Raw genomic sequence first — 24,549 nt, 5'->3', positions numbered from 1 at the left:
CAAAAGCTCTTGCATAGATGAGACCTAGTGGCTTTGCCAATATCTCTCAATCTTGTCACTTTGATGTCTCAGGGTATGTGGGGAGGAGCTTCACTGTGGGTCTGGTGCTATGTGGGTAGCCAGTGGAGTTTTTTGCACTGTTAACATGGATCATGCTGACTGAGAAGTTCTGGTTGGCTTGTAGAGAGTAGGTAGGCTGACCTGCGTGTAAATAAGCTAGGACTTATTTTAACATGCCTACAGTTACATTTTTTATACACAATTTTTATTGATTTTTGATAGGAAAAAGAAACACAAGGAATAACACACCATCTCTCCAGGATTGAGCCAACAATGTACAGGCAACTGTGCAATTCTAGGTACAACAGTCAGACACATTTACAGACCAAAGGTACAGAATCATCAAACACCCTACTCCCCTGGATGTTCATGGTAATTGTCCTAACCATTTCCCCCATACCCTTGCGTGTTTGCGATGGCAGCCCCTCACCAAGTAAGATGGTATTTCCTGTCTTGCACATCAGGTGACCCCCACCTCCATTTCAAGAGGGATGGTTTGTTTGAAGAGTTCCAGTTAGTCACAATGTCTCTATTCGCCACCATCAAGCAAATCCCCAAAAGATGCGTTCTTCCCATGAACCTCCAATACCCTCCACCTCCAGTAAGACCATCAATGGAGACATCTGGAGCCCCCACCCTATCACTTCATTGTGCTCGTGAAATATCATTGTCTGGTACTGAGTAACGCAAGGACATCTCCAGATCATATGAAATAAGTCCACTGAGTCCGCTCAGCACCTATGGCAACAGGTATGACCCATACAGCATCAACCGAAACCTGGATGACATAGTTATTAATTTCTGCACCATTAGGGCATTTTGCCAATCTGCTGCCTCGAGGGGACCCAGCCATCGTTCCCACCGATCTCGAAGATCATTTAGGTTACCTGGAAAAGGGTTAATTAACATTTTATAAATTTGGGGCACCCATGAGCACTTTAGCCTCTAGTGGACTGTATTCTGGCAGAGTGTCAGTATGAGACAAGTGTACATTGAGCGCTTGACGAAGCTGGAGATATTTATAAAACTGAAGATGGGAGAGTTGATAAGTGGTTTGTAGATCACGGAAGGACATCATGGACATCCTTTTCCATACATCCCCCAGCTGAGATATGCCCAATAGATCCCACTTCCCAACCCTTGTAAGGTTGCTGATTCTTTCAACCAGATACCCTGCCACGGGGGTGGGAGCAGGGTTTTCAAAACGTGTAAGACCCAAGGCTGCATTCCAGGAGGAGGAATACCACTTTAGTTGCTGGTTCCAAGTTGTGGGGAGTAGAGAACCATAAAGCAGATCTAAAATCTGTAGGAAGCTAAGTGCCTAGGACTACATTTAGTGACTGACATAGTACCTGGGTGCACAAATTCTACATCTGATACTCAACTTTTAGCAACAATTACTACTGAGGCTATTACTGCAACTGCATTTATAAAGCACTGAATACCCAAGGATTTCTAGGAAGCTCCCTATTTGGCAGGACATGTAGAGAGCATAGTTTCTTAAGTGAGCCAGAGATAGAAAGGGTACCATCTTTTCTGTCGCATTCTCCAAGAAGTGATACCCACCACTCCTAAAACACTGATTTTATAATATGAAAACAAAGATCATTGCTTATGGTTTAAGATAATTCTTAATGTTCCCTTTGATACTTCTACTCAAAATATCAAGGGATGTATGGAAGTATGTATCCTGCTAAGCAGGGAATTGAACAAGCCATGGGTATTGAGGTTAAGAGGAAACCATGGTTGTCAGAGCAGCGAGTTTATAGCTACAGTCTTAAAAACACAGAATAATTCCAACTACGGAATATAAATATTCTCACCTAAACATATTGTCAGAAAAGCCTACTGGCTCACTGCCAAGAAACATGTTCTGTAGTCACTGACTATGGTTTTCAAATCAGTAAATGATAACCTGATAACCCCTCTCAACACATTATTAAGGTACACACACCTATTTAAAACCTGTGGTCAGTCAACCTCCAAGGTACCCTCAAACCACCCAGTATTGCCTCAGAGTTCGATCCTTTCATCTTAAGGCCTTACTGTTTGAATGCCATTCCACCAGTTATCCATGCCACTTTCTCCCTAGAAGAATTAAAAACAGGGCTAAAGAAATACCATGTGCAACTTGAAAAAAAAAAGAGACTAGTCCTCTGACTGTTCTATTAAAAATGTGTGAATACTTATATCTCATGAATTTAAGATCTAATAGGCAAGTCACAGCATTGGGTGCATGTGTTGTCACCAATCATAATCATAAAATATGTACTGGAAAAGCTAATAGATGTAGGCTTTATATAGCCAAGCTATATTGCTGTTGCCAATGCTTGTTTACACCAATATGAGAACACACACATGTAAGGTCGCATGCGCATGCATGTCCAATAATCTTAGAATGGGTTTCTTATTACAGGAAACCCATTCCAAGTTGGCTGGTCCAGTGGCTTAGTGGACTAATGTGTTCACTGTAGTAGCCTTTGTTTGACCACATGGTCACAGGTTCAAATCCCGACAGGTTCACTCAGCCTTTCATCTTTCTAAGGTCCATAAAATGAGTACCACTGAGTTGGGTAACAATGAACATCTGTTATTCAGCGGCAAGATGTACGTGCCCTTTACAAATACGTTATTTGGCGTGCCTTGTGCGATATGGGCATTTAATATGATGTGTGGATGTGTCTTTACATGACCACCTGTTTTTCTTTTCATTTACCATTCTAAGATCGCGGGAATCCAATGTTGTAGCTATAAAATAAAAAATAAAATAAAAATATGCACAAGAGCACATTTTGATACTGGATCTAGAATATGAAAGAAAATCAAACATATCTCAAGGTATTTTGAAAAGCAGCGTTAAATTCAATATTTTAAATCTTTCTAATGGCATGGTTTATTTTTCAAATTTCACACAAGAAACTCTGCAAAGAATTTACAAGAGTTTTGCATGTAGTACAGCTTTAAAATGACAGAAAACTAGCTACATGTACCTAAATACAACAGCTTTTTGAGTAAGAGCAGGAATGTGATTGTCATCCAATCAAAAAGATGCTAAGAAGCTATGCTCCAGGAGAGGGACAATCACAAGAGGAGGAAGAACAGTAATCACATAAAAAGCAAGCAAATGAGTAACGTGAGAGCCAAAAAATTATGGAGTGATCAAAAGCTTATTTTTGAATTGGAAATGTACACAATAGATATTTGAAAACTGACAGCAAAAAATAAAATGCAATATGAAATAGTAGCGCAGCAAGAGCAACGGTGTGCATTCAAATATATATATATATATATATATATATTCACTCACTGGAAAAAAACAAAAGTTAGAGGGCCATTGTAGTTAGGAAATGTAGGAGTCTAAATGCAAGAAATATCAGCAGAGGAGTGCCACACTTCAACCAATCAGAGCAATGTGAGAACGAAATGCCTCTGGACAGGACAAACTAAAGAATGGGAAGGAAAGTCACTAAATCAAGAAGAGATAAGTGAGACACGCAAACAGAGCTCCCCAGTCTTGAGCAAGAGCCTGACCGAAAGTGTACTCTATGTACATTGGAAACAATATGTCTGGCCAACAGACAGTTAAAGGTGCCAGTAGCATAGATGTAGACAGACTTCAAAATGACGCTATAAATACATTCAGCCACTTACTACCAGTTAGTGTGTTAACCACTGTGGCTCATTAATCTGTAGACAGTCATCTTTGCTATGTAAACGGTTTCTGTTCAAAATTTTACATTCAATATATTTCAAATAAATTAAAAACTAAATAAACACAACTGTTACATTCCTAAGATTTCTGAAAAGTAGCAGAGGTTGGGTAAATGTCCGCTTCCGCTAAACAAAACACCGAAAAGGTTACAAAGTAGCAGGCTCTCCCCACAAGAGGGCAGCATCTACTTACACTTGCGTAAAGTACGCTAATAGGGCAGCGTTCCACACGAGCAAAATCTGAATAAATAGTAATCCCAGAACATGACACAAAATAACGTCCTGAACGGGGAGATCAAACTAAAGATAAATGAAATGCGTTCTCTTAAAGAAAGATAGAGGTCACATGTAAGTCTTTCACTCAGACAACGTCTGCAAGCACATCATAAACGGTCTTCAGTGATTAATGGCTCTCTCCCAATATTTGCAACTCTAGCTACCAAATATTTGTGCATATTTCATTATTTAACATCTTTGTATAGCGCTACTCAGCTGCATCAGTGCACTAGGCACTGGGTCACTCAAGGAACAGTAGAATTTGAAATCTGGAAACGAGCTAGTCTATTATGTTGGGCAGAAGATATGAGTTTTCAGACATTTTCGATACTCCCCACAGTTAGCCTCAAAGAGTTCCGGATTAGTCTGTACTGGGTGGTCCAATTTAGGAGTCTGGTCGGTTGATACTTTTAAGAGATAGTTGGGAGAACGTGATGCAGGCCTTGGTGGACATAACACAGGGTTTTCAGCGTCCATTCTACAAGCGCAGGCCTGGCGTGTCTTTCTATATACGCTGGTCCTACGAAGAAGATGCATTATAGGGGAGGGCATATAAGTATCAGTAGACAACAGCATGGAGGCTAACAGAATGTAACTTTGATCTCATTATTTATGTAACTAAAAAAGGATAAAACCGTAAGGTCCTGCGCTGTGTCTGAGGGCAAGGAGGGAGAAACCTCTGTTTGATTGCAATGAACGCCCATCTTTTGCCTCAGGCATATTTAGGTAGTAGGTGTTAGAAGTGGCACACCTCAATGACACTTTCAGTGGGGTCCATCAGAGACCATCAAGATGTGCTCCCTGTGTCATCTAGCAAAGAGATAAACCAAGATACAAAACATGACGAAAATGTCAGAAACGGGGAAAAACATATATATTCAATATTATTTGTCTTATAATGTAAGCACAAGGTACACAAGGAGAGCATAAATCCAGGTTTTAATCAAGTGTGATGCAAAAGACATAACAGTGTTCCTAACCTAAAACACTTTAATAATAAACTGCATGTGTATGTAGACACGTAGGTGCATCTGTGGAGCTTTGACATAGGAGAGTTGTACATTTTACAGCCATTTTGCTACCAGTCTTGCAGTTTAGTAGCAATGTTAATATAAAGCAGTGCAAGTTGCTCAACCCTGGGAGTTGGCCACTAAATTCACATTTAGCATGGGGGGGGCACAATTTGGTGTGATGACATAGGGAGTGCAGATTAATAACGATGTTTTATATACACTGAATGCTGGGGCTAGGGAACCTTACAGGATAACCAGCTGAGGAAAGACTTTCAGGGAGTTTCATGAACAGTGAAAGTCACAACATGGCTTCTAAGGACTAGTGGAGGGTGCATAAGTCACTTGAGGGACAGAGGATATTTAAAAAATAAAAGTAAGGAACTGAGGACTAAAAGATGCACTTCAACTATATCTCAGAATCAGCTGAGAGGGTGTGAAGGCAAGCTGAAGTGGTCCTCCGGGCTGTGCAATAAGCTCCAAGAGCCAATTGAGGTGTCTACGAATTTCTTGGTTAGTTGAGGTGTAGCCTGGGATTTCTTAGTGCTGGCTGAGGCTATATGAAGGTGTAAGGATGTAAACCAGGACAGCGTCGGACTTGGACAGGTAGGATTTATTGATCAAAGCCTTTCCTCGCCGAGCTTTTCCTCAACGCGGTGCTCTTTTCCCCCCAATCAGCAAGCAACTGCCGGGAGAGAGAACGCCGTAAAAACATTCCAGGCTCGCAGCTCGAGAATACACAAATACAGCCGCGAGCCACATCATAACACACCCCTCTCCGTTAACACCCACAATAAAAACCCCAATTTAAATAACGGAAAAAACCCTTTCAGAACAAAGAAAACAAAGAAAAAACAAAAGAGAATCTAAAGTACAGAAAATAACAGTCAAAACAAAGATGCTTACATCATGTTACATAATCATTCAAAAACACAGAAGGTCTCCTGAATCTAGGAGTCCTAGGAGACCTAACACTCAGACCACAAGAAGAAGCCCTCAGGGAACCCAGACAAGCATTAGAAATACCTTCACTGCTACCAACATTCGCATCACCACCACCACCACCATGAGGCTCAGTCACATCTTCATCTTTCATCAACATATATCCACTACAATCATCACACCTCTTTCCATTCCTCCCACGCAGTGAAGCAGCAAATTTTGCAACACACCTGAAATTCCAGCGTTGACCATTTTCAAGCACAACATGCCACCTGTGTACCTGATGTACTCTGAACGGACCTAAAAACGTACAAAGACCCTTTTTTCTACTTCCCGATTTAATTTTCACCCAATCACCAGGTTTAATCCTCACAACACTGCACCCAGTTCCACTCACCAGGTCCCCATTGAATGCACCACCACCTCCCAACAATTTCTCCATCCATGAAGGTTTGAGTTTACTGACAGGTTTCCTACCTCTCATGTCAACAAACTGTATTCTACTTGAAGTTGTATTCACTGTGGTGTGATATGCCCACACTAATTCCGAGATCACTGATCCAGCATCTAAACCATTGACCACAGCCAATTGCAGGCCAACCTTGATTATGCGGTTAGCCCATTCCACAATGCCATTGGCACGAGGATTGTACAATGCTGTACGTGCATGCTTTATACCACATGAGTCTAAAAAGGCTTTCATCTCCTCAGACGTTAACTGTGTACCATTATCCGTAATAAACACCAATGGAAACCCCTCCTCCGCAAAAATCTCTCTTAAGACACTTATGGTAGCCGACGTTGTAATCTCACATATAAACTTGACAATGAGCCATTTGGCGTGCAGGTCCACCATAATCAAGGCAAAATTCCTTCCTCTGCTGATGCCAGACAAAAGTCCAACGAAGTCCAAGCAGACACTACGCCAAGATTTACCAGGATCAGTTATGCTACCCCCAACAGACTGCTCCCCCATTCTTAACCGTTTCTCACTCTGAATACACTCACAACATCTCTCTACCCATCTCACCACATCATCATCCATGCCAGGCCACTCTCAGTCTTCTTGTGGTAATTGTTTGACCAAGGTGACCTTTGTGTGCAATAGCAAACAAACATTTGCGCACACCCGCAAGCAGAACAACCTTATCACCCCACAGGATCATCCGACCATCAACTTCTGAAAGTTCATTCAACACTTTGTTGAAAGGCCGCACTGAAACCGGAAGAGTACTGTCTCTCCTCCCACCCTTCCTTATCAAATCAACAACCTTCAACAAAACTTCATCTCCTTTCATAGCCAAATCCCAGTTGGTTTCTTTCACAGCACCTTTACTCCAATGCACAACTTCACCTACAGGCGCAACAGCTCCCTCTTGCTCATGCTCTAACACATTATCCCCATCAACAGACTGCCACTCAAGAGGCAGACGGGAAAGACAGTCCGCTTGCACATTCTTCCAACCAGGAATGAACTCAATCTTATAATTGAATTCTTGTAAATGGGAGGCCAACCTAGCTAGTCTCGCTGACCCCTTACCAGTCCCACCAGGTGACAAATTTTTTAACAGAGGTTTATGATCAGAACACAGCGTGATGGTACTGCCCCAGATATATGCGCAGAAATACTCCACACCCCATGTCGCAGCCAAAGTCTCACGCTCAATGATCACATAATGTCTCTCAGCAGTATTTAAAGTCTGTGAAGCGAAGGCAACTGTCTTCTCTGCAGAACCATGCATTCGAGACAAGACAGCTCCAATACCCATTGCACTTGCATCAACAGTAATAATTGTTTTTCTCCTTGTATCAAAAGGTACCAGAATGCCAGCACTGCACACTTCAATCTTTATCAATTGAAAACATTGGCATTGCGCTTCCCCCATACAAAACTAGCTCCATTGCGCAAAAGTACTTTCAGACATTCAGTCTTGCTGGCAAAGTTCTTGACAAATTTGGAGTAGTACTCAATCAAACCCAAAAAGGACCACAGTTGATCTTTGTCTTTGGGAACTGAAGCAGATCTAATAGCAACTAGCAGGTCTTTATTTGGCCTAACACCATCTTGCGACAGTGAATGGCCAAGATACTCCACCTCCTTCATCAAAAATTGGCATTTTTCCCGACATAAGGTCAAACCAGATTGCAACAATCTGTCCAACAACATCTTAAGAGTGACATTATGGTTCTCAATAGTGTCACCAAACACTAGAATATCATCCTGAAAAAATAGAATATTGTCCAACCCTTTGAAAATATGGTTCATCATCCTCTGAAAAACGATGGCAGCAGACGCCAGACCAAAAGGCATCCAGGTAAACTGAAATGTACCCTCCATGGTGATGAAAGCGGTAAGGGCTTTGGCAGCCGGATGAAGTTTAATCTGGTGATATGCGTACTTCAAATCCAACTTTGAAAAATATTTAGCATCCTTCATAAGCAAGATCAATTCATTAATGTTTGGCAAGGGAAAATTGTCTCCGACAATGTTCTGGTTCAACCCCCTCAAATCTACACAGAACCTCAATTTGCCATCTCTCTTAGAAATAACAACAGGCAACAACTACTCTGAGGCCTCCACAGACTCAATCACCCCACTGTCAAGCATTTCTTTTAGAAGCTCTTTTACGCCGCCTCTTACTGACACTGAAACCTTCCTAACTTTGTGCTGCACAGGAACAGCATCCAGCTTCAACTTAATTTCATGAACATAGCCTTTCAACTCTCCCATCTCTTCTCTAAACCCTTCAATAACCCCATTCACAATGTCAGCAAGAGAAACATCCGCAATCACTGCTACCTGACTAGGGGCACATGGATTGATGACAATGCAAAGGTCATAATGGTGTTGCCAACTCAAAATAGGTGGACTGGACTCCGCTACATAAACCTTGCCTACCACCTTTCTCCCCTTAAACTCTATTTCAGAGAGCATATAACCGATGATGTCTATCTGGTCACCTTGATAACCCCCAGGATTGATGTCCTTTGGCAATAATCTAGTTGAAGGCCACTTCAGGAAAAACAAATCTTTAGGAACAATGGTATATAAAGAACCAGAATCCGCCATTAGTTCCACAGGCACATTTTTACAGTAAACTCTGCCTTAGGTCTCTGCATTCTTTCCGCTTTCACCCCCGCATTATCAGACCCAGACACACAAAACACTTTCAAATGTGTCACCCATGAGCACATCACCAACAGCATCACTAACCATGGCCACCATCCCTTTTACTTGTTCCTTCTCCCTACACACTCTCGCAAAATGCCCTTTGCGCCCACACTTCCGACACACTTTCCCCAGAGCAAAGCAATTACTGGACTCAGAAGTAAGATACTTGCTCCCACACCTTTTACACATCCTGCTACTAACCCTATTCAACTTAAAGGAAGTACCACTGGACCTTCCACGGGACAATTTACCCGCAACAGCCACATCACCCTCAATCAGCGATACCTCCTCAGAACCCTTAACTTCTCCATTTGTTTCATACAAAACTCCGACTCTTCAACCACCTATGCAATTTCTATAGCATCCTTCAACTTAGGGTCCTTCGCTGCCCATAATCTCTCCTGCATTTTCTTACTCCTACATTGTACTATGAGCTGATCACAAATTAACTCTTCCATCTTCGCTCCAAATCTACATTTAACAGAAAGCTCCCTCCACCGAGCAACAAATTCATCCCGAGATTCACCCTCCTTTTGTGGTTGTGTGTAAAACTTAAACCTTTGCATGACCACATTCTCAGTCTTGGTAAACCTCAACTCTAATCTCCACCTCGCTTCCAAAAATACATCATCAATAGGCTGGCCAGACTGATCAACAGCCTTTGGCAAATACTTGAACACATGCTGACCTTCATGGTCTAAAGAACTAAGTAAGATAGCTTTTTTCGTACTGGAGGAGAATTCTAAACCGTCCAGAGCTACAAGATAATTATCAAATACGTTTATCCACTCCTCCCAAAGTATTGGCGGACTTCCAGGTTGCACCAAAAACTGAGGAAGAGAATGCACAGCAGTGGCCGCCATATCCATCATAAAATCCGAAAAAGTTCTTTAGGAGCAAGTTTGTCCGTCTGCTCAAAAGAGGAAAAAAAAAAAAAACATCCTCACACAGATGTTTGACAGGCCAGATCAACCACGAAGTAGCAACACAGTAGAGTCCAGGTGCACCTATCACCGCAGAAGGTACTTATCTCCTTGAGTATTTAAGTGTTCCTATCACAGTGAAGGAATCCTTTTACAGAAACGAAGAGAACTGGCACGTCATCCATGCAATAGTGAGCGATTCCACGTAGGCACTGTCTGGTTAAATGAGAGTTTTCCCAACTCTCAAAGATGGCCGCCTTCAAACGCACAGAAGCGTCAGCTAACGTCAACACAGCGTTGCCAGGAAACCAAACAGGCGAGAAGCAGCCGTTCAAACAGCGCACGCACAGTGCAGCCTTCACAAAGGTGCGCGACTTTAAAGAGGTGCCAAATATTTAAAACTCACGAGCAACCAGCCGAGGATCAGGTTACAGGACAGCTGAAGAAAATAAAAACTCGTGGCTCAAGAATACACAGATACATCCACGAGCCACATCATAACAGAAGGCCAGGAGATCTTTTGAGAGAAATGGCTGAAGTAATGTGCGGAAGGGCTAAAAGCTAAGGAAAGCTAATATTAGCCCTGGGAAAGGAAACGGGGGGGGGGGGGGGGGAGTGGGGGGGGAGTTCTAACAAATATCAGCTGTTACCACATATGCATGCAAACACAAAGAGTTGACCTTTACAAAACATTAAATTACATCTTAGATCTTTACCAACAATGTTTGCGGTAACATACACACACACAAAACAGCAATACCCTTTTAGACTTTGAGTACTGTGTAAATCATGTAAAAAAGGAGTAGGAAACTTCAGATAGTTCAAAAGTTTCAGGTGAGGAGCAGCTCCTTTATAAGGAACACTCCACAACTGCTCACCGCAAATGTCTGTTTTTCTAGCAGAGTTTTGAAGCACTGTATTAGCATAATGCCATCGAAGCCAAGCTTTAAAAGTGACACAGTCATTCGCCATTTCTGTAGCAAAGTCGTTAAGCATAGTAATGGCTGACATGTATCAACCAATCATGTACTTTTTAGAGGGTTCCGACTGATTGTTTGATAATTACTAGTTAATTTCAAGAAACCTTTGTCACAAGCCTCTATGTGATTTTAACAATGTTAGAAAAACATGAAGGATTGCAATAACAAAAAAACAAAAATAGAAAAATGTAATTACTCTGTTCTTTACCTAATCTAAAATAAATAATCTGAATATTACTTAAAAAACAATTCATATACACCTTTCTTGACTGATCTATACCATTACCCACTGTAAAATGCTAATACTGTATCTCGGGAATGAGACCAGCTACAAAAATAAAGTACTATTTCAATAGTTTCTAAAATTCAATTTGATTGTGAAATTGGCTCTAAAGCTTTTCCCAACCTGTAATTAGCCTTCAATTTGTGTGAAAAAGTGTGAAATGCCCCTCAGGAGCAAGCAATAGGCTGCCGTGAATGAGCACAAATGACTCCTGCGAGTTCCACAGAAAATGCGGGGAAGGACCTGTAGGCATCTTTTTTCACACTAGTGTCAAATCCTGACTGTAGGAAGTTGGCTCTGTATGTGCTATTTCAAAGTAAGGAATAGCATGCACAGAGTCCAAGGGTTCCCCTTAGAGGTAAAATAGTGGTAAAAATAGATAATACTAATGCTCTATTTTGTGGTAGTGTGGTCGAGCAGTAGGCTTATCCAAGGAGTAGTGTTAAGCATTTGTTGTACATACACATAGACAATAAATGAGGTACACACACTCAGAGACAAATCCAGCCAATAGGTTTTGTTATAGAAAAATATCTTTTCTTAGTTTATTTTAAGAACCACAGGTTCAAATTTAACATGTAATATCTTGTTTGAAAGGTATTGCAGGTAAGTACATTAGGAACTTTGAATCATTTCAATTGCATGTATACTTTTCAAGTTATTGACAAATAGCTACTTTAAAAGTGGACACTTAGTGCAATTTTCACAGTTCCTGGGGGAGGTAAGTTTTTGTTAGTTTTACCAGGTAAGTAAGACACTTACAGGGTTCAGTTCTTGGTCCAAGGTAGCCCACCGTTGGGGGTTCAGAGCAACCCCAAAGTCACCACACCAGCAGCTCAGGGCCGGTCAGGTGCAGAGTTCAAAGTGGTGCCCAAAACGCATAGGCTAGAATGGAGAGAAGGGGGTGCCCCGGTTCCGGTCTGCTTGCAGGTAAGTACCCGCGTCTTCGGAGGGCAGACCAGGGGGGTTTTGTAGGGCACCGGGGGGGACACAAGCCCACACAGAAATTTCACCCTCAGCAGCGCGGGGGCGGCCGGGTGCAGTGTAGAAACAAGCGTCGGGTTTTCAATGTTAGTCTATGAGAGATCAAGGGATCTCTTCAGCGCTGCAGGCAGGCAAGGGGGGGCTTCCTCGGGGAAACCTCCACTTGGGCAAGGGAGAGGGACTCCTGGGGGTCACTTCTGCAGTGAAAGTCCGGTCCTTCAGGTCCTGGGGGCTGCGGGTGCAGGGTCTTTTCCAGGCGTCGGGGCTTAGGTTTCAGAGAGTCGCGGTCAGGGGAAGCCTCGGGATTCCCTCTGCAGGCGGCGCTGTGGGGGCTCAGGGGGGACAGGTTTTGGTACTCACAGTCGTAGAGTAATCCGGGGGTCCTCCCTGAGGTGTTGGTTCTCCACCAGCCGAGTCGGGGTCGCCGGGTGCAGTGTTGCAAGTCTCACGCTTCTTGCGGGGAGATTGCAAGGTCTTTAAAGCTGCTCCTTGAAACAAAGTTGCAGTCTTTTTGGAGCAGGTCCGCTGTCCTCGGAAGTTTCTTGTCTTTTTCGAAGCAGGGTAGTCCTCAGAGGAGTCAGAGGTCGCTGGTCCCTTGGAAGGCGTCGCTGGAGCAGAGTTCTTTGGAAGGCAGGAGACAGGCCGGTGAGTTTCTGGAGCCAAGGCAGTTGTCGTCTTCGGGTCTTCCTCTGCAGGGGTTTTCAGCTAGGCAGTCCTTCTTCTTGTAGTTGCAGGAATCTAGTTTTCTAGGGTTCAGGGTAGCCCTTAAATACTAAATTTAAGGGCGTGTTTAGGTCTGGGGGGTTAGTAGCCAATGGCTACTAGCCCTGAGGGTGGGTACACCCTCTTTGTGCCTCCTCCCAAGGGGAGGGGGTCACAATCCTAACCCTATTGGGGGAATCCTCCATCTGCAAGATGGAGGATTTCTAAAAGTTAGAGTCACCTCAGCTCAGGACACCTTAGGGGCTGTCCTGACTGGCCAGTGACTCCTCCTTGTTGCTTTCTTTGTTCCCTCCAGCCTTGCCGCCAAAAGTGGGGGCCGTGGCCGGAGGGGGCGGGCAACTCCACTAAGCTGGAGTGCCCTGCTGGGCTGTGACAAAGGGGTGAGCCTTTGAGGCTCACCGCCAGGTGTCACAGCTCCTGCCTGGGGGAGGTGTTAGCATCTCCACCCAGTGCAGGCTTTGTTACTGGCCTCAGAGTGACAAAGGCACTCTCCCCATGGGGCCAGCAACATGTCTCTAGTGTGGCAGGCTGCTGGAACCAGTCAGCCTACACAGATAGTTGGTTAAGGTTCAGGGGGCACCTCTAAGGTGCCCTCTGTGGTGTATTTTACAATAAAATGTACACTGGCATCAGTATGCATTTATTGTGCTGAGAAGTTTGATACCAAACTTCCCAGTTTTCAGTGTAGCCATTATGGTGCTGTGGAGTTCGTGTTTGACAAACTCCCAGACCATATACTCTTATGGCTACCCTGCACTTACAATGTCTAAGGTTTTGTTTAGACACTGTAGGGGTACCATGCTCATGCACTGGTACCCTCACCTATGGTATAGTGCACCCTGCCTTAGGGCTGTAAGGCCTGCTAGAGGGGTGACTGACCTATACTTGCATAGGCAGTGAGAGGCTGGCATGGCACCCTGAGGGGAGTGCCATGTCGACTTACTCGTTTTGTTCTCACTAGCACACACAAGCTGGCAAGCAGTGTGTCTGTGCTGAGTGAGAGGTCTCCAGGGTGGCATAAGACATGCTGCAGCCCTTAGAGACCTTCCTTGGCATCAGGGCCCTTGGTACTAGAAGTACCAGTTACAAGGGACTTATCTGGATGCCAGGGTCTGCCAATTGTGGATACAAAAGTACAGGTTAGGGAAAGAACACTGGTGCTGGGGCCTGGTTAGCAGGCCTCAGCACACTTTCAATTGTAAACATAGCATCAGCAAAGGCAAAAAGTCAGGGGGCAACCATGCCAAGGGGGCATTTCCTTACACTGACTGAGTGTCAGATTCTGTTTGACGGGTCGGCTGGGTTCACATATAACCCTTAAGGCACGGTTCAAAGGAGAGATAACAGGATGCCAAGATATTTCTTGTAGATCCACTCTCTGGTTGCTGAAGAACTCTGCTTTTTTTCTTGGTTTGTGGGTACAGTGTATGCCTAAAACTGGATTTTATTATTAGATGTGGGAGGGCACTATCAGTCAATCAATCAGGAATTTGTAAAGCACACTACTCACCCGTGAGGGTCTCAAGGTGCTGGGGAGGGAAGGGGGGAGAAGGGAGGTGGGGGGAGGTGCTGCTACTGTTCAAACAGCCAGGTCTTGAGATGTTTACTGAAGGTAAGGAGGTCTTTGGTCTGGCGCTAGGGTCACCATAGTACACTCTCCACACACCCCAGCCCAAACTGACTCTGGCTGAAGACTTTTGCCATCTTGGAAATGCCCAAAAAGGCTAGGGAGGGGCCCGTGAATTTTAATCCCATTGTTTGGAGTGTGCCAAAGAGTCATTCCACACACTCACTAGTGCCAGGCACAAATGTGGTAACTCCATGCCCCCACTTCAGAATACTTCCTCGACCTTCAGAGATCAGAACAGGAGGGGACGGGACCCGTCATCTGACCTGAGAGGAACAGTGAAGAACTGAACCAGCTCCCTATTGTACCCAGAACAAATAAGTAGACTACCTGGGTCAGGTGGCTGACCTCCTGATCAAGCAGGGATACAACAAGCTACAAAAGGCCATTTCCTGGAAGTAGCCAGCTGACCAGTGGCAACTGGACTCTTCTATTGGCCTCTGCCTGACACCCTTTGAGTCTCTAAGTGCCTCCCCTGAGGTTCTGGAGAAGTGTACTCCGGTGCTGGTTTGGGACTTAAAAGATTAAGTCAGAAGGTAAAATCTTTGACCAGGACTAACAATTGATCACTCTGACTTGCACTCCATCGTAGTCAACCTCAAATTTCACCTAGGTCCCAGCCTACTAAGGCTATTGACCATCATTGGCACTTTGTGCTTTTTTGGGGGGGAGGGGGGGACCATTTTCCCTTAAATCTTTAAAGACTCACACCTGTGAATCCCCTAATTGAATTTCTGTCATTTTGGTGTAATTGTATTTATTACATTTTACTCCGCTTTTCTAATTCAGTTTGCTATTATATTGTTTTACATTTTGACTTAACTGTTTTTTCCCTATGTTTCATAAAATAAAGGGTCTTTCAGATAGACACTCCTCCCACCGACTTTGATAGGCAGGATGGCCCTTATTAAAATGTCTATCCTCCCACTATTACTGTTTTTATTCTTAAATATTCCCATTAAGAGATATTTTTGCAATCTTGACAGTATGTTTAGACAGTTCATATGGAAATCCAAAACACCTAGGGTAAAGTATTCAGTACTCCAGCTTGAGACTGTCCTCCCTCCCTCCCTCCTTTCCTCCCTCCCCTAGGCCCCCCCCCCAAAAAAAATATACAGACTTACTGTGAGGCAGCTGTTCTAGATATTATGGTCATAACACTGGCTGAGGAAGCAACGCTTTTCACCTTCTTACTAGATGCAATGAGGCTGGAGGCTAGTACACGGCTTCCAGTATTTATTAAGATCCCGTAATTACCACACCAAAAAAAAAAAGATATAAGCTAATACAGGGCTGAAGTGCCCGTTTGTCACTATTTTACCGTTTTATTCAAATGGTATCAAATGTTACACTCCTGAAACTTTATAGGGCCAGGTATGTGGGCCGTAACCTTCTCCTTCTCAGATTAGATACTGGTACCATTCTGGGCTAAAGGAAATATGACAGTTTCTGCTCTTCTGTAAATATATTACTTGGCAAGAGATTTGTGTACGGTGTGGTGTTTCGCGCAGACGATTATTTTTTAGTTATCAGAGGATTGTTCATTTCTTGAGGTCTCACTATTCAGAAAATCATCCTATGTTGTGGGTGCTTGTTAGGTCGAGCCTTTTGGGCATAGGCTGCTACGTAACCAAGGAGCACAGATGTGCCTGATGGCTTGCCTGGAGAAGCCACGCAACGTTGGTTCTCTGAGGATGATTGGCAATTGATTTCCGTTTTAGGCCACAAAGCCTTAAGGGTGGCTAATTTTAAGAGAATGTTGTTCCTATCTCGGTGCAGCGTATTATATCCCTGTGGCCCGCAAAAGAATGTTCCCCTTTTTAGGAGATCTGTGTTTTTGGTGCAAGCAGGAGGGCGCTGGGGCATGGCTTCAAATTTTTTTACTCCTGCCCAAGACTGACACCTTTTTGGCATTATCTTTCATTAGCCTTGAGTCAGGCTCTGGGAGTAGCCGTGGGAACCATTGCTGGTTCTTTTTGGTTTTACTAGACAAGCGCAGGGCTACTGAGTGAGTAAAACTGCACAAATATTTCTCTCAATTGTGCTCTTTGTGGCCAGTTCACTGTTTTAACAACTTTGGCATACAGAACGGGTCCCACTATATGAAGACTGGTTAAAAAACATATACAAAAGAAGAAGGTTTGAGGGAGGCATATACTAAAAGGGTGGGGGCCTAAAGAGATTTCAGTCATCATGGCACAAATTCAACCTTTTATAAATTGTGTGTGTGTGGGGGGGTGCTTTATGAATTATCTGAATGACCAGCGTGGTATGGGAATAGTATTACTCTTGGTACTATGGAGTTAGTCTTCCCTATCTTGTTGGCACTTTTGCACAGGTTCACTTTAGTAGTACAGCGACAGACATCATAGGGTCCAATAGGAGATCCTCTTTATCCGGTTCATAGAATTATTCATCAATTTGATATGTTTGGAAGGCACGGGGAGCCTATGTGACACTCCGGCCTGGCTTTTTGCGTGTTTTCTACTTTTTCCCTGATGCTTCTTTCTGCCTGGGCTCTGGTACCTCATGTCATAGATCACATATTAACCTCCTATTTCGTGTGTCTTTGTCTTTTAGGTGGTATTAGACTATGCTTTTTTCAGGACATAAGCACTTTAGTATTGGCTTATCAAGCACTCGTACTTGTTTACGTAAGCACATGTTCAGTTTCATTCAATTTTGGGATTTTAGGATCTGGGGTTTTAGCGCACTATCTGTGCGTTTGGTATTGTTGCATACTAGAAATTTGGTGAAAAATGTTGCAGCAAGATATATTTTTATATTGTTAAACTATGCTGGACTGATGAAGTTTGTCAATAGTAAAGTCTGACTAGAGTTTTCGGGATGTTTTAAGCTATTCTTATTCTGTGCATTGTATAATGTATACCAATGCTCAATAAAAATATTTATTTAAAAAAAAAAAAAAAGACTTTACTGTTTTGATACTGCATAAATACTTTACACATTGCCCTAAGTTAAGCCTGTCTGTGCTGTATCATACCTACCTGCTTTTTGAGCTCAGGGTAATGTACTGACTGACGGTTTGTCCTGACAAGGGTTGTGATTATTCTTTATGGTGAGTAGTCACCCTTTCCAAATAATCATCCAATATCTTACAATCAGCATCCCAGAGTACAATCCAACTACTGAGGAAGTTACGTCTGCAGCCTGGCAAGCAGCAGGCTCCAAGAATACTCTTGTACCATATAGTCTTGAAATCCTTAATGCAAATTAAGATGGACTACAGGTTTCCAGAAAGTGAGAGACTGACACTTTCAAGTTAGGCAACAGATCACACATTTATTAACCAGCTGGCAAAAAGACCACTAACACCAATTGAAAAATGTTGAGTATCACCAAAACAGAATGTAAATGCATACTCTGAAATATACAAATGACTGAACCACAACATACAAGCAGTCAAGACCTTTGGGCAGAAGAGGTGGAAGGTGGAAACGATTAGGCTACTTGCAACAAAGTACTAGGATGATGCGTACCACAGCAAAAGTGACAGCTACAACTGTAACAGGGAATCTCTAAAAGTGACAATAACATATTGCGAGTACACAGCAGAGAGCGTACACTGGAGATAAGTCCAAAAATAAGGTGTAGTAAGGAAAACGTGGTGGTACCCTCCTTCAGCTACTATGGCATTGTCCCAAACCGAAAAAATACTGGGATGAGGTACTGGACAACAGACATGATGTTCAAACTTCTTACAATATCAACATATATAAAACATGGTATAAGAGATAGACTACCGGCTGCGCTCTTCTAGGGGAAAGCTATTACCACTCTTCTTAAGGGCTGCCAAGCAAGTGCTCCTAGCTTATTGAGGAACAAGCAAGCTACCAATCCAAAGGTCCCGGGTAAGCTGCGTATGGGAGCAAATTGGTGTATAAAAGATCTCAGACACACTAGAACAGGGTTTCAGACATTATGGGGACCACGCTCACCCTTGTTACGGAAGGAGCTGACTGTACAAAGAAATTAGGCGCTTTTACAATTACAGCTCAGGCGCAAGTGAGGTCAAATCAAAGGGCTTAAATAGAAGGCAGAAGTGCCGCGGAATAATGCTGAAAGTATTGTCGAAAACTAAACTGGGTCGAAAGCTACTATTGCGTGTCCTGTCAAAGCGTAGAAACAAGGGTCAAATCTGAGATTAGAGTGGGAAAGAACGGGTTAAGGGTTGGTGTTTAACTCTTTAACATCTGTTAACATTTGCCCCGCAGGCCTATGGCTGTAGGCGCGTGTGGGCACACTGCAGACCTCCTTAATAAAAAGAATTGCCCCACAATGCCAAAGACAGACGTTCAAGAAGCAACCAAATGTTCAAACTGAACCTGCATCTATCATGTCTTACGTGACCTATGTTCTATTTAAACGCTGACTTTCATAGTTTGGCATGTGTTTTGGTTCATAGAGCTAGATTCCTGGCTCTGGATTCCTCTCGCCGCTAATTTTCCGGCTTGCCCGTATTGACAGGGGGTTAAGTGAGGCACAGGCTGGAAGAATAACGCAAGGAGCGATACGGGATCAGTAATGCAAAGGGAGCTTGGCCAATACAGGGCAGTGGTTTGAGCTACAGCGACGAACTGGCGGTTATAGTCATACAGGAGATCACGGAGCCAGGAGGTGCAGCAGTGAAAGTAGCGAATTGTTGAACTAACGTTTGGGCGGGAGTGTGAAGCACTTGGCGGTTCTCTTGCACAGGGGCATAACCACCCCCCACCATTTACTTTTCTACCTTCTCACCTGCCTCTGCTGCTCATTGGAGGCCATCTTCCCAGGCTGCACTAGTTCATTCCCGGCGCCCTTCACCCGCTAATGCAGACAGGAATAGTCAAGCGCCGAGTCATCTGGATCCTTCTACCTTTTCCATCTTGCACACTGAACATGAAAACGGACTGCACCTGATGTTTATGCCAAAGCGCCATCTTGAAGAGGATCTGGTATCTCAGGTGAAGCGTGGAGTTGGCGAATAATGAACTTAACGCTGACTGCGTACCCCTTGAAGCACGCAATTTGTATCCCCCTCAGCAAGTACCTCTTTATTTTTTAAGGGGGGGATTAGTTTTGTAGCCTCCCCGACTTTGACACACACCAAAGATGGTGGCCGTGCGCATGGTTCGTCTGGGAGCTGTAGTCCTTGTCTCTCGTAGGAGTGCGGAAACGAGCCTAGGTCCCCGTGTTTGAGCTCGGAAGGGTGTATGTATGTATGTATGACAGTATTTGGTATCACAATTAGGGGGCGGCGGTACGCAAAATCCCCAGGGAATTTACTTTCCTAGTAATCGGCATTAAAATCGGGGCAGCTTAAGCGGAAGAAAACTGAAATAAGCTTTCTTTTACCTTTGAAAATTGATAGTCTTCTTGCTAAATATGGGAGTGTTTGCATTGTATGCGGATGGCTACTAAATAGGCGAAGGGTTTGGAGGAATATTTAGTGTATAGACATTCACCACGGCCCTGCAGTTAGTTAAGAACAGAAATAGTTGAGTCCAGGGTAGAGAGTCACAGGTGTTTTCATGGGACATCAAGCGTGCGACAGAGACATCGGGTAGCAAGCAGAAAGTAAGAGCGCTGTAGACGAGGGTACAGAAGGAATTGGAGGGGGTGCAGAGTACCGGGGGGGGGGGGGGGCATTGAATATTAAGGGCCATAGGGCAGTGGGATTAGAGGCGAATTAAATGGTATTAGTGGTAGACGATAGCGTGGCCCAGGAGTAGTGCTATAATTCTCCGCGAAAGCCAGGAGACAGAATGTATTTACAGTCATAGCGTGCTAGCAGTAAACTGGTTGCAGGTTACCCACAGTCCAGCTCTAATGATGGCGAACGCTGCTGGAGATGCCGACCGGCTCCACCTTAAGATGTGTAGGGTCAGCGCAAGAGGTGTTGGAGGCAGACATGGGGTGGCAGCTGCCAATCTGCGCGAACTGCAGAGGAAAGGTAAAGTGGGGTGAGGTATTGGAGCAACTTTCGCCACCTGAAACACTTGCACACCAGATGTGATACTGACATTATCTCTCCCTGCCTTTCTGCAGTCACCTGTCTGTGGTTCTAGACAGTGAAGCCTGCCGGTTGTGGATACACATGAAGCATATTGCAAAAGTCAATAGCAGTAAACCGCCTCCAAAGAGAGGCTAAACATAGTTTAGAATTTCGGAGAGCACAGGGTGGTGTAACACCGCCCCGTCTTTTCCATATCAATGTATCTGCAGAAGAGAGTCTTCCCCCACACTATGAATTCTGTGCACACAAGGCATCCTGCGCTAGTATTTGACCATTCATGTATAAAATTGTGCTGCTGGTGTGTAGACACAAATGGCAAACGTTGAATAAGAAGTAACTTGTTTTGCAGAGCCGGTTGCCTTTAGGTTATATTATCTATCTTTGAATATCGATAGACTGAAAGGGCCTATAAACAACAGGTTGCAAGCATATATGTGCTTGGGCTTTACATGTTACAAAGCTGATATTGATGTTTTTTTTAAAGGGGGGTTGGGGGTACAAGCCATTGTTTGCTTCAAAATAAGTTTTCAAAGGCTGACTCACTGATGTGCGGACATGTGACGAAACGTTTCATGTTGTCTCTTTTGTACCCCGAATGTTTATTCTGAATGCCGTAGCTACTGTAACCTGCAAGCCTGAATTGCAATCTGCTAGTGTGGAGCTCCGCAAATTAGCTTTTCAGCCACCAATAGAAAGCTGTTAGGCAGTACCTCAGCCCCTACTAGAATATAACCTCTAGATTGTAAATATGCATTGGACTGTATAGGACATGTATGAATTTGGTGCCATAGAAAGATGCAGCATTTAATGTTTGAGCTGATTATCACACACAAACGGTCACCAAAATTTGTAACTACACCTACCGTCTGAGGTTTACATGCGTTTGCTGACTTCTGATGTTGTCATTTTTCATTGCAGTTTACACATAGCCTGGCTGTTCCATTTGTAGATCGTCAGTGTAGTGAATTATGATAGAACAGCTTGGTGTTTACATCCAGCTCAAGAAAATGTGGTCATATCAGACAATGTCTACTTTAGTTGGGGAAAAACATTTATGAGTTTAAAAGGGTGTAAGGGATCTTCTCTGTATACTATTGTACATTCTTATTTAATTGAGCGGGTATGAGTTATACAGGAGACCAGTACCTAGAGCTTACATCGTCTGCATTTTCTGCAGCTTGCCCTGTTATGTGGGACTACAACACCAAGACTCCAGACCAACACCTTCAGGAGTGATAAATCCAGACTCTAAATTCTTCTTAGTGCCTCAAGATAATTAACTTTGTGTTGCGTGCTGTATCCTCAAACTGATTCAAACAATGTGTTGGGATAATAGAGGACCATATATCTGATACTTGCATGCAAAAATCGTTTGGAATGTGGACACATAAATGGTTTCCACAGAAAATAAGGTTAACAGTCCTTTATTTTGAGCTGCCAAATATTCTTACTATGTTGCCTACATTTGACAAGAAACTACTTTGGCTGATCAGCGCTTTGGCTTCACCTTGGAGGCCCTTTTGGCTTTTTTGGCACACATTGTCAATCTGTCCATTGACTGTCTGTCAACACCAAGAGAAATACCTCAAGGCTGAAAGGTGCTCCCACCCAACCTGCGCCCATGACAGCTGAGCACTAGCATATATAAATACGCCAATGATAAGGCTCTAATGTACGAAGTGAGAGCAGGACTATTTATGAGGGGCTTGGGACGAGCTATTAATGAAGGGGTAAGCAATGGCATATATGAAAAGTGAGTGTTAAGGTCTTTCATGCGAGTCCAAGACTGTTGAGTTTAGAGAGGCCATAACAGGGCTATCCAGGAGATTAAGACCTTTGTACCGAACTCTGAGAACAAGCACAAACAAGGGCCTCAGAGGCTTTCTTCACCACAGCTGCCAAGGAAGGAGCAGACAAGGATGAAAGAACACAGGCTGTGGTCGTCACAGATTTCTATGCCCGCCAACCTTCATTCCTGCCTTGATATGGTTTCATTAAAGTTATGTTATGTTAAGGACATTTTGTCGAAAGTAGGAGGGGCTTGCTCCAGAATAGGACTTAAATATAATACATAAAAGTTTAAACATGGCTCGTTTTTTGATGAGAAGCCAGTGGAGAGAGATTAACCCCTTCGCTGCCAGGCCTTCTCCCCCTCAGGTGCCAAGCCTTTTTTTGGCTATTTGGGGCACTTCGCACTTAGACCCTCATAACTTTTTGCCCACATAAGCTACCCACACCAAAGTTGTGTCCTTTTTTTCCAACATCCTAGGGATTCTAGAGGTACCCAGAGTTTGTGCATTGTCCTGAAGGAGACCAAGAAATTAGCCAAAATACAGCGAAAAGTTTTTGTGTTTTTTTTTTTTTTTTTTTAAAGGGCTGCAGAAGAAGGCTTGTGGTTTTTTCCCTGAGAATGGCATCAACAAAGTGTTTGCTGTGCTAAAATCACCAGCTTCCCAGCTTTCAGTAACAGTCAGACTTGAATCAGAAAACCCAGTTTTTCAACACAATTTTGGCATTTTACTGGGACATAACCCATTTTACTTCTTTTTTGTGCTTTCAGCGTCCTTCCAGTCAGTGACAGAAATGAGTGTGAAACCAATGCTGGATCCCAGACAGCTAAACATTTCTGAAAAGTAGACAACATTCTGAATTCAGCAATGGGTAATTTGTGTAGATACTATAAGGGTTTCCTACAGAAAATACCAACTGAAATAAAAAACAGCCATTTTTCTCTACATTTTACTCTGAAACTGTTTCGTGCGATGTCAGATTTTTTAAAGCAATATACCTTTACATCTGCTGGACTCTTTTGGTTGCAGATATATAGGGCTTGTAGGTTCATCAAGAACCCTAGGTACCCAGAGCCAATAAATGAGCTGCACCTTGCAGTGGGTTTTCATTCTATACTGGGTATACAGCAGTTCATTTGCTGAAATATAAAAAGTGAAAAATAGGTATCAAGAAAACCTTTGTATTTCCAAAATGGGCACAAGATAAGGTGTTGAGAAGCAGTGGTTATTTGCCCATCTCTGAATTCCGGGGTGCCCATACTAGCATGTGAATTACAGGGCATTTCTCAAATAGACGTCTTTTTTACACACTCTTACATTTGGAAGGAAAAAATGTAGAGAAAGACAAGGGGCAATAACACTTGTTTTGCTATTCTATGTTCCCCCAAGTCTCCCGATAAAAATGGCACCTCGCTTGTGTGGGTAGGCCTAGCGCCTTCGACAGGAAATGCCCCAAAACACAAAGTGGACACATCACATTTTCCCAAAGAAAACAGATGTGTTTTTTGCAAAGTGCCTACCTGTGGATTTTGGCCTGTAGCTCAGCCGGCACCTAGAGAAACTTACCAAACCTGTGCATTTTTGAAAACTAGACACCTAGGGGAATCCAAGATGGGGTGACTTGTGGAGCTCTCACCAGGTTTTGTTACCCAGAATCCTTTGCAAACCTCAAAATTTGGCTAAAAAAACACCTTTTCCTCACATTTCGGTGAAAGAAAGCTCTCGAATTTGAGAGGAGCCACAAATTTCCTTCCACCCAGCGTTCCCCCAAGTCTCCCGATAAAAATGATACCTCGCTTGTGTGGGTAGGCCTAGTGCCCACGACAGGAAATGCCACAAAACACAACGTGGACACATCACATTTTCCCAAAGAAAACAGATGTGTTTTTTGCAAAGTGCCTACCTGTGGATTTTGGCCTGTAGCTCAGCCGGCACCTAGGGAAACCTACCAAACCTGTGCATTTTTGAAAACTAGACACCTAGGGGAATCCAAGATGGGGTGACTTGTGGAGCTCTCACCAGGTTCTGTTACCCAGAATCCTTTGCAAACCT

At 43.5% G+C, this 24,549-nt stretch overlaps 2 protein-coding genes across 6 annotated transcripts in view; one reads left to right on the top strand and one right to left on the bottom strand.

Moving 5' to 3' along the window:
• The window catches only part of LOC138301098 (centromere protein S-like), a 148,270-nt gene extending 128,678 nt beyond the window's left edge, over nucleotides 1-19,592 (bottom strand). The window contains exon 1 of one of the 3 annotated variants that reach the window (XM_069241204.1): nucleotides 19,450-19,592. Coding sequence is in view for 2 of the 3 variants with exons in the window: in XM_069241205.1 (XP_069097306.1) it covers nucleotides 19,450-19,476 (27 nt within the window). In the remaining variant the exon portion in view is untranslated. The remainder of the gene's footprint in view (nucleotides 1-19,449) is intronic. The other 2 variants (XM_069241203.1, XM_069241205.1) reach the window with 2 other exon arrangements.
• A 145-nt stretch (nucleotides 19,593-19,737) lies between these two features.
• LOC138301097 (DNA fragmentation factor subunit alpha-like) overlaps nucleotides 19,738-24,549 on the top strand; it is a 67,014-nt gene continuing 62,202 nt past the window's right edge. Inside the window, exons 1-2 of one of the 3 annotated variants that reach the window (XM_069241201.1) lie at nucleotides 19,738-19,906; nucleotides 20,500-20,644. In XM_069241201.1, coding sequence (XP_069097302.1) covers nucleotides 20,521-20,644 — 124 coding nt within the window. In that variant the 5' untranslated portion in view covers nucleotides 19,738-19,906; nucleotides 20,500-20,520. Of the gene's footprint in view, nucleotides 19,911-20,499; nucleotides 20,645-24,549 lie in introns of all 3 variants that reach the window. The other 2 variants (XM_069241200.1, XM_069241202.1) reach the window with 2 other exon arrangements.

Source organism: Pleurodeles waltl, chromosome 6 (genome assembly GCF_031143425.1).
Source record: "Pleurodeles waltl isolate 20211129_DDA chromosome 6, aPleWal1.hap1.20221129, whole genome shotgun sequence".
In the NCBI taxonomy this organism is placed as follows: Eukaryota; Metazoa; Chordata; class Amphibia; order Caudata; family Salamandridae; genus Pleurodeles; species Pleurodeles waltl.
This window is presented reverse-complemented; position numbering and strand designations above follow the sequence as displayed.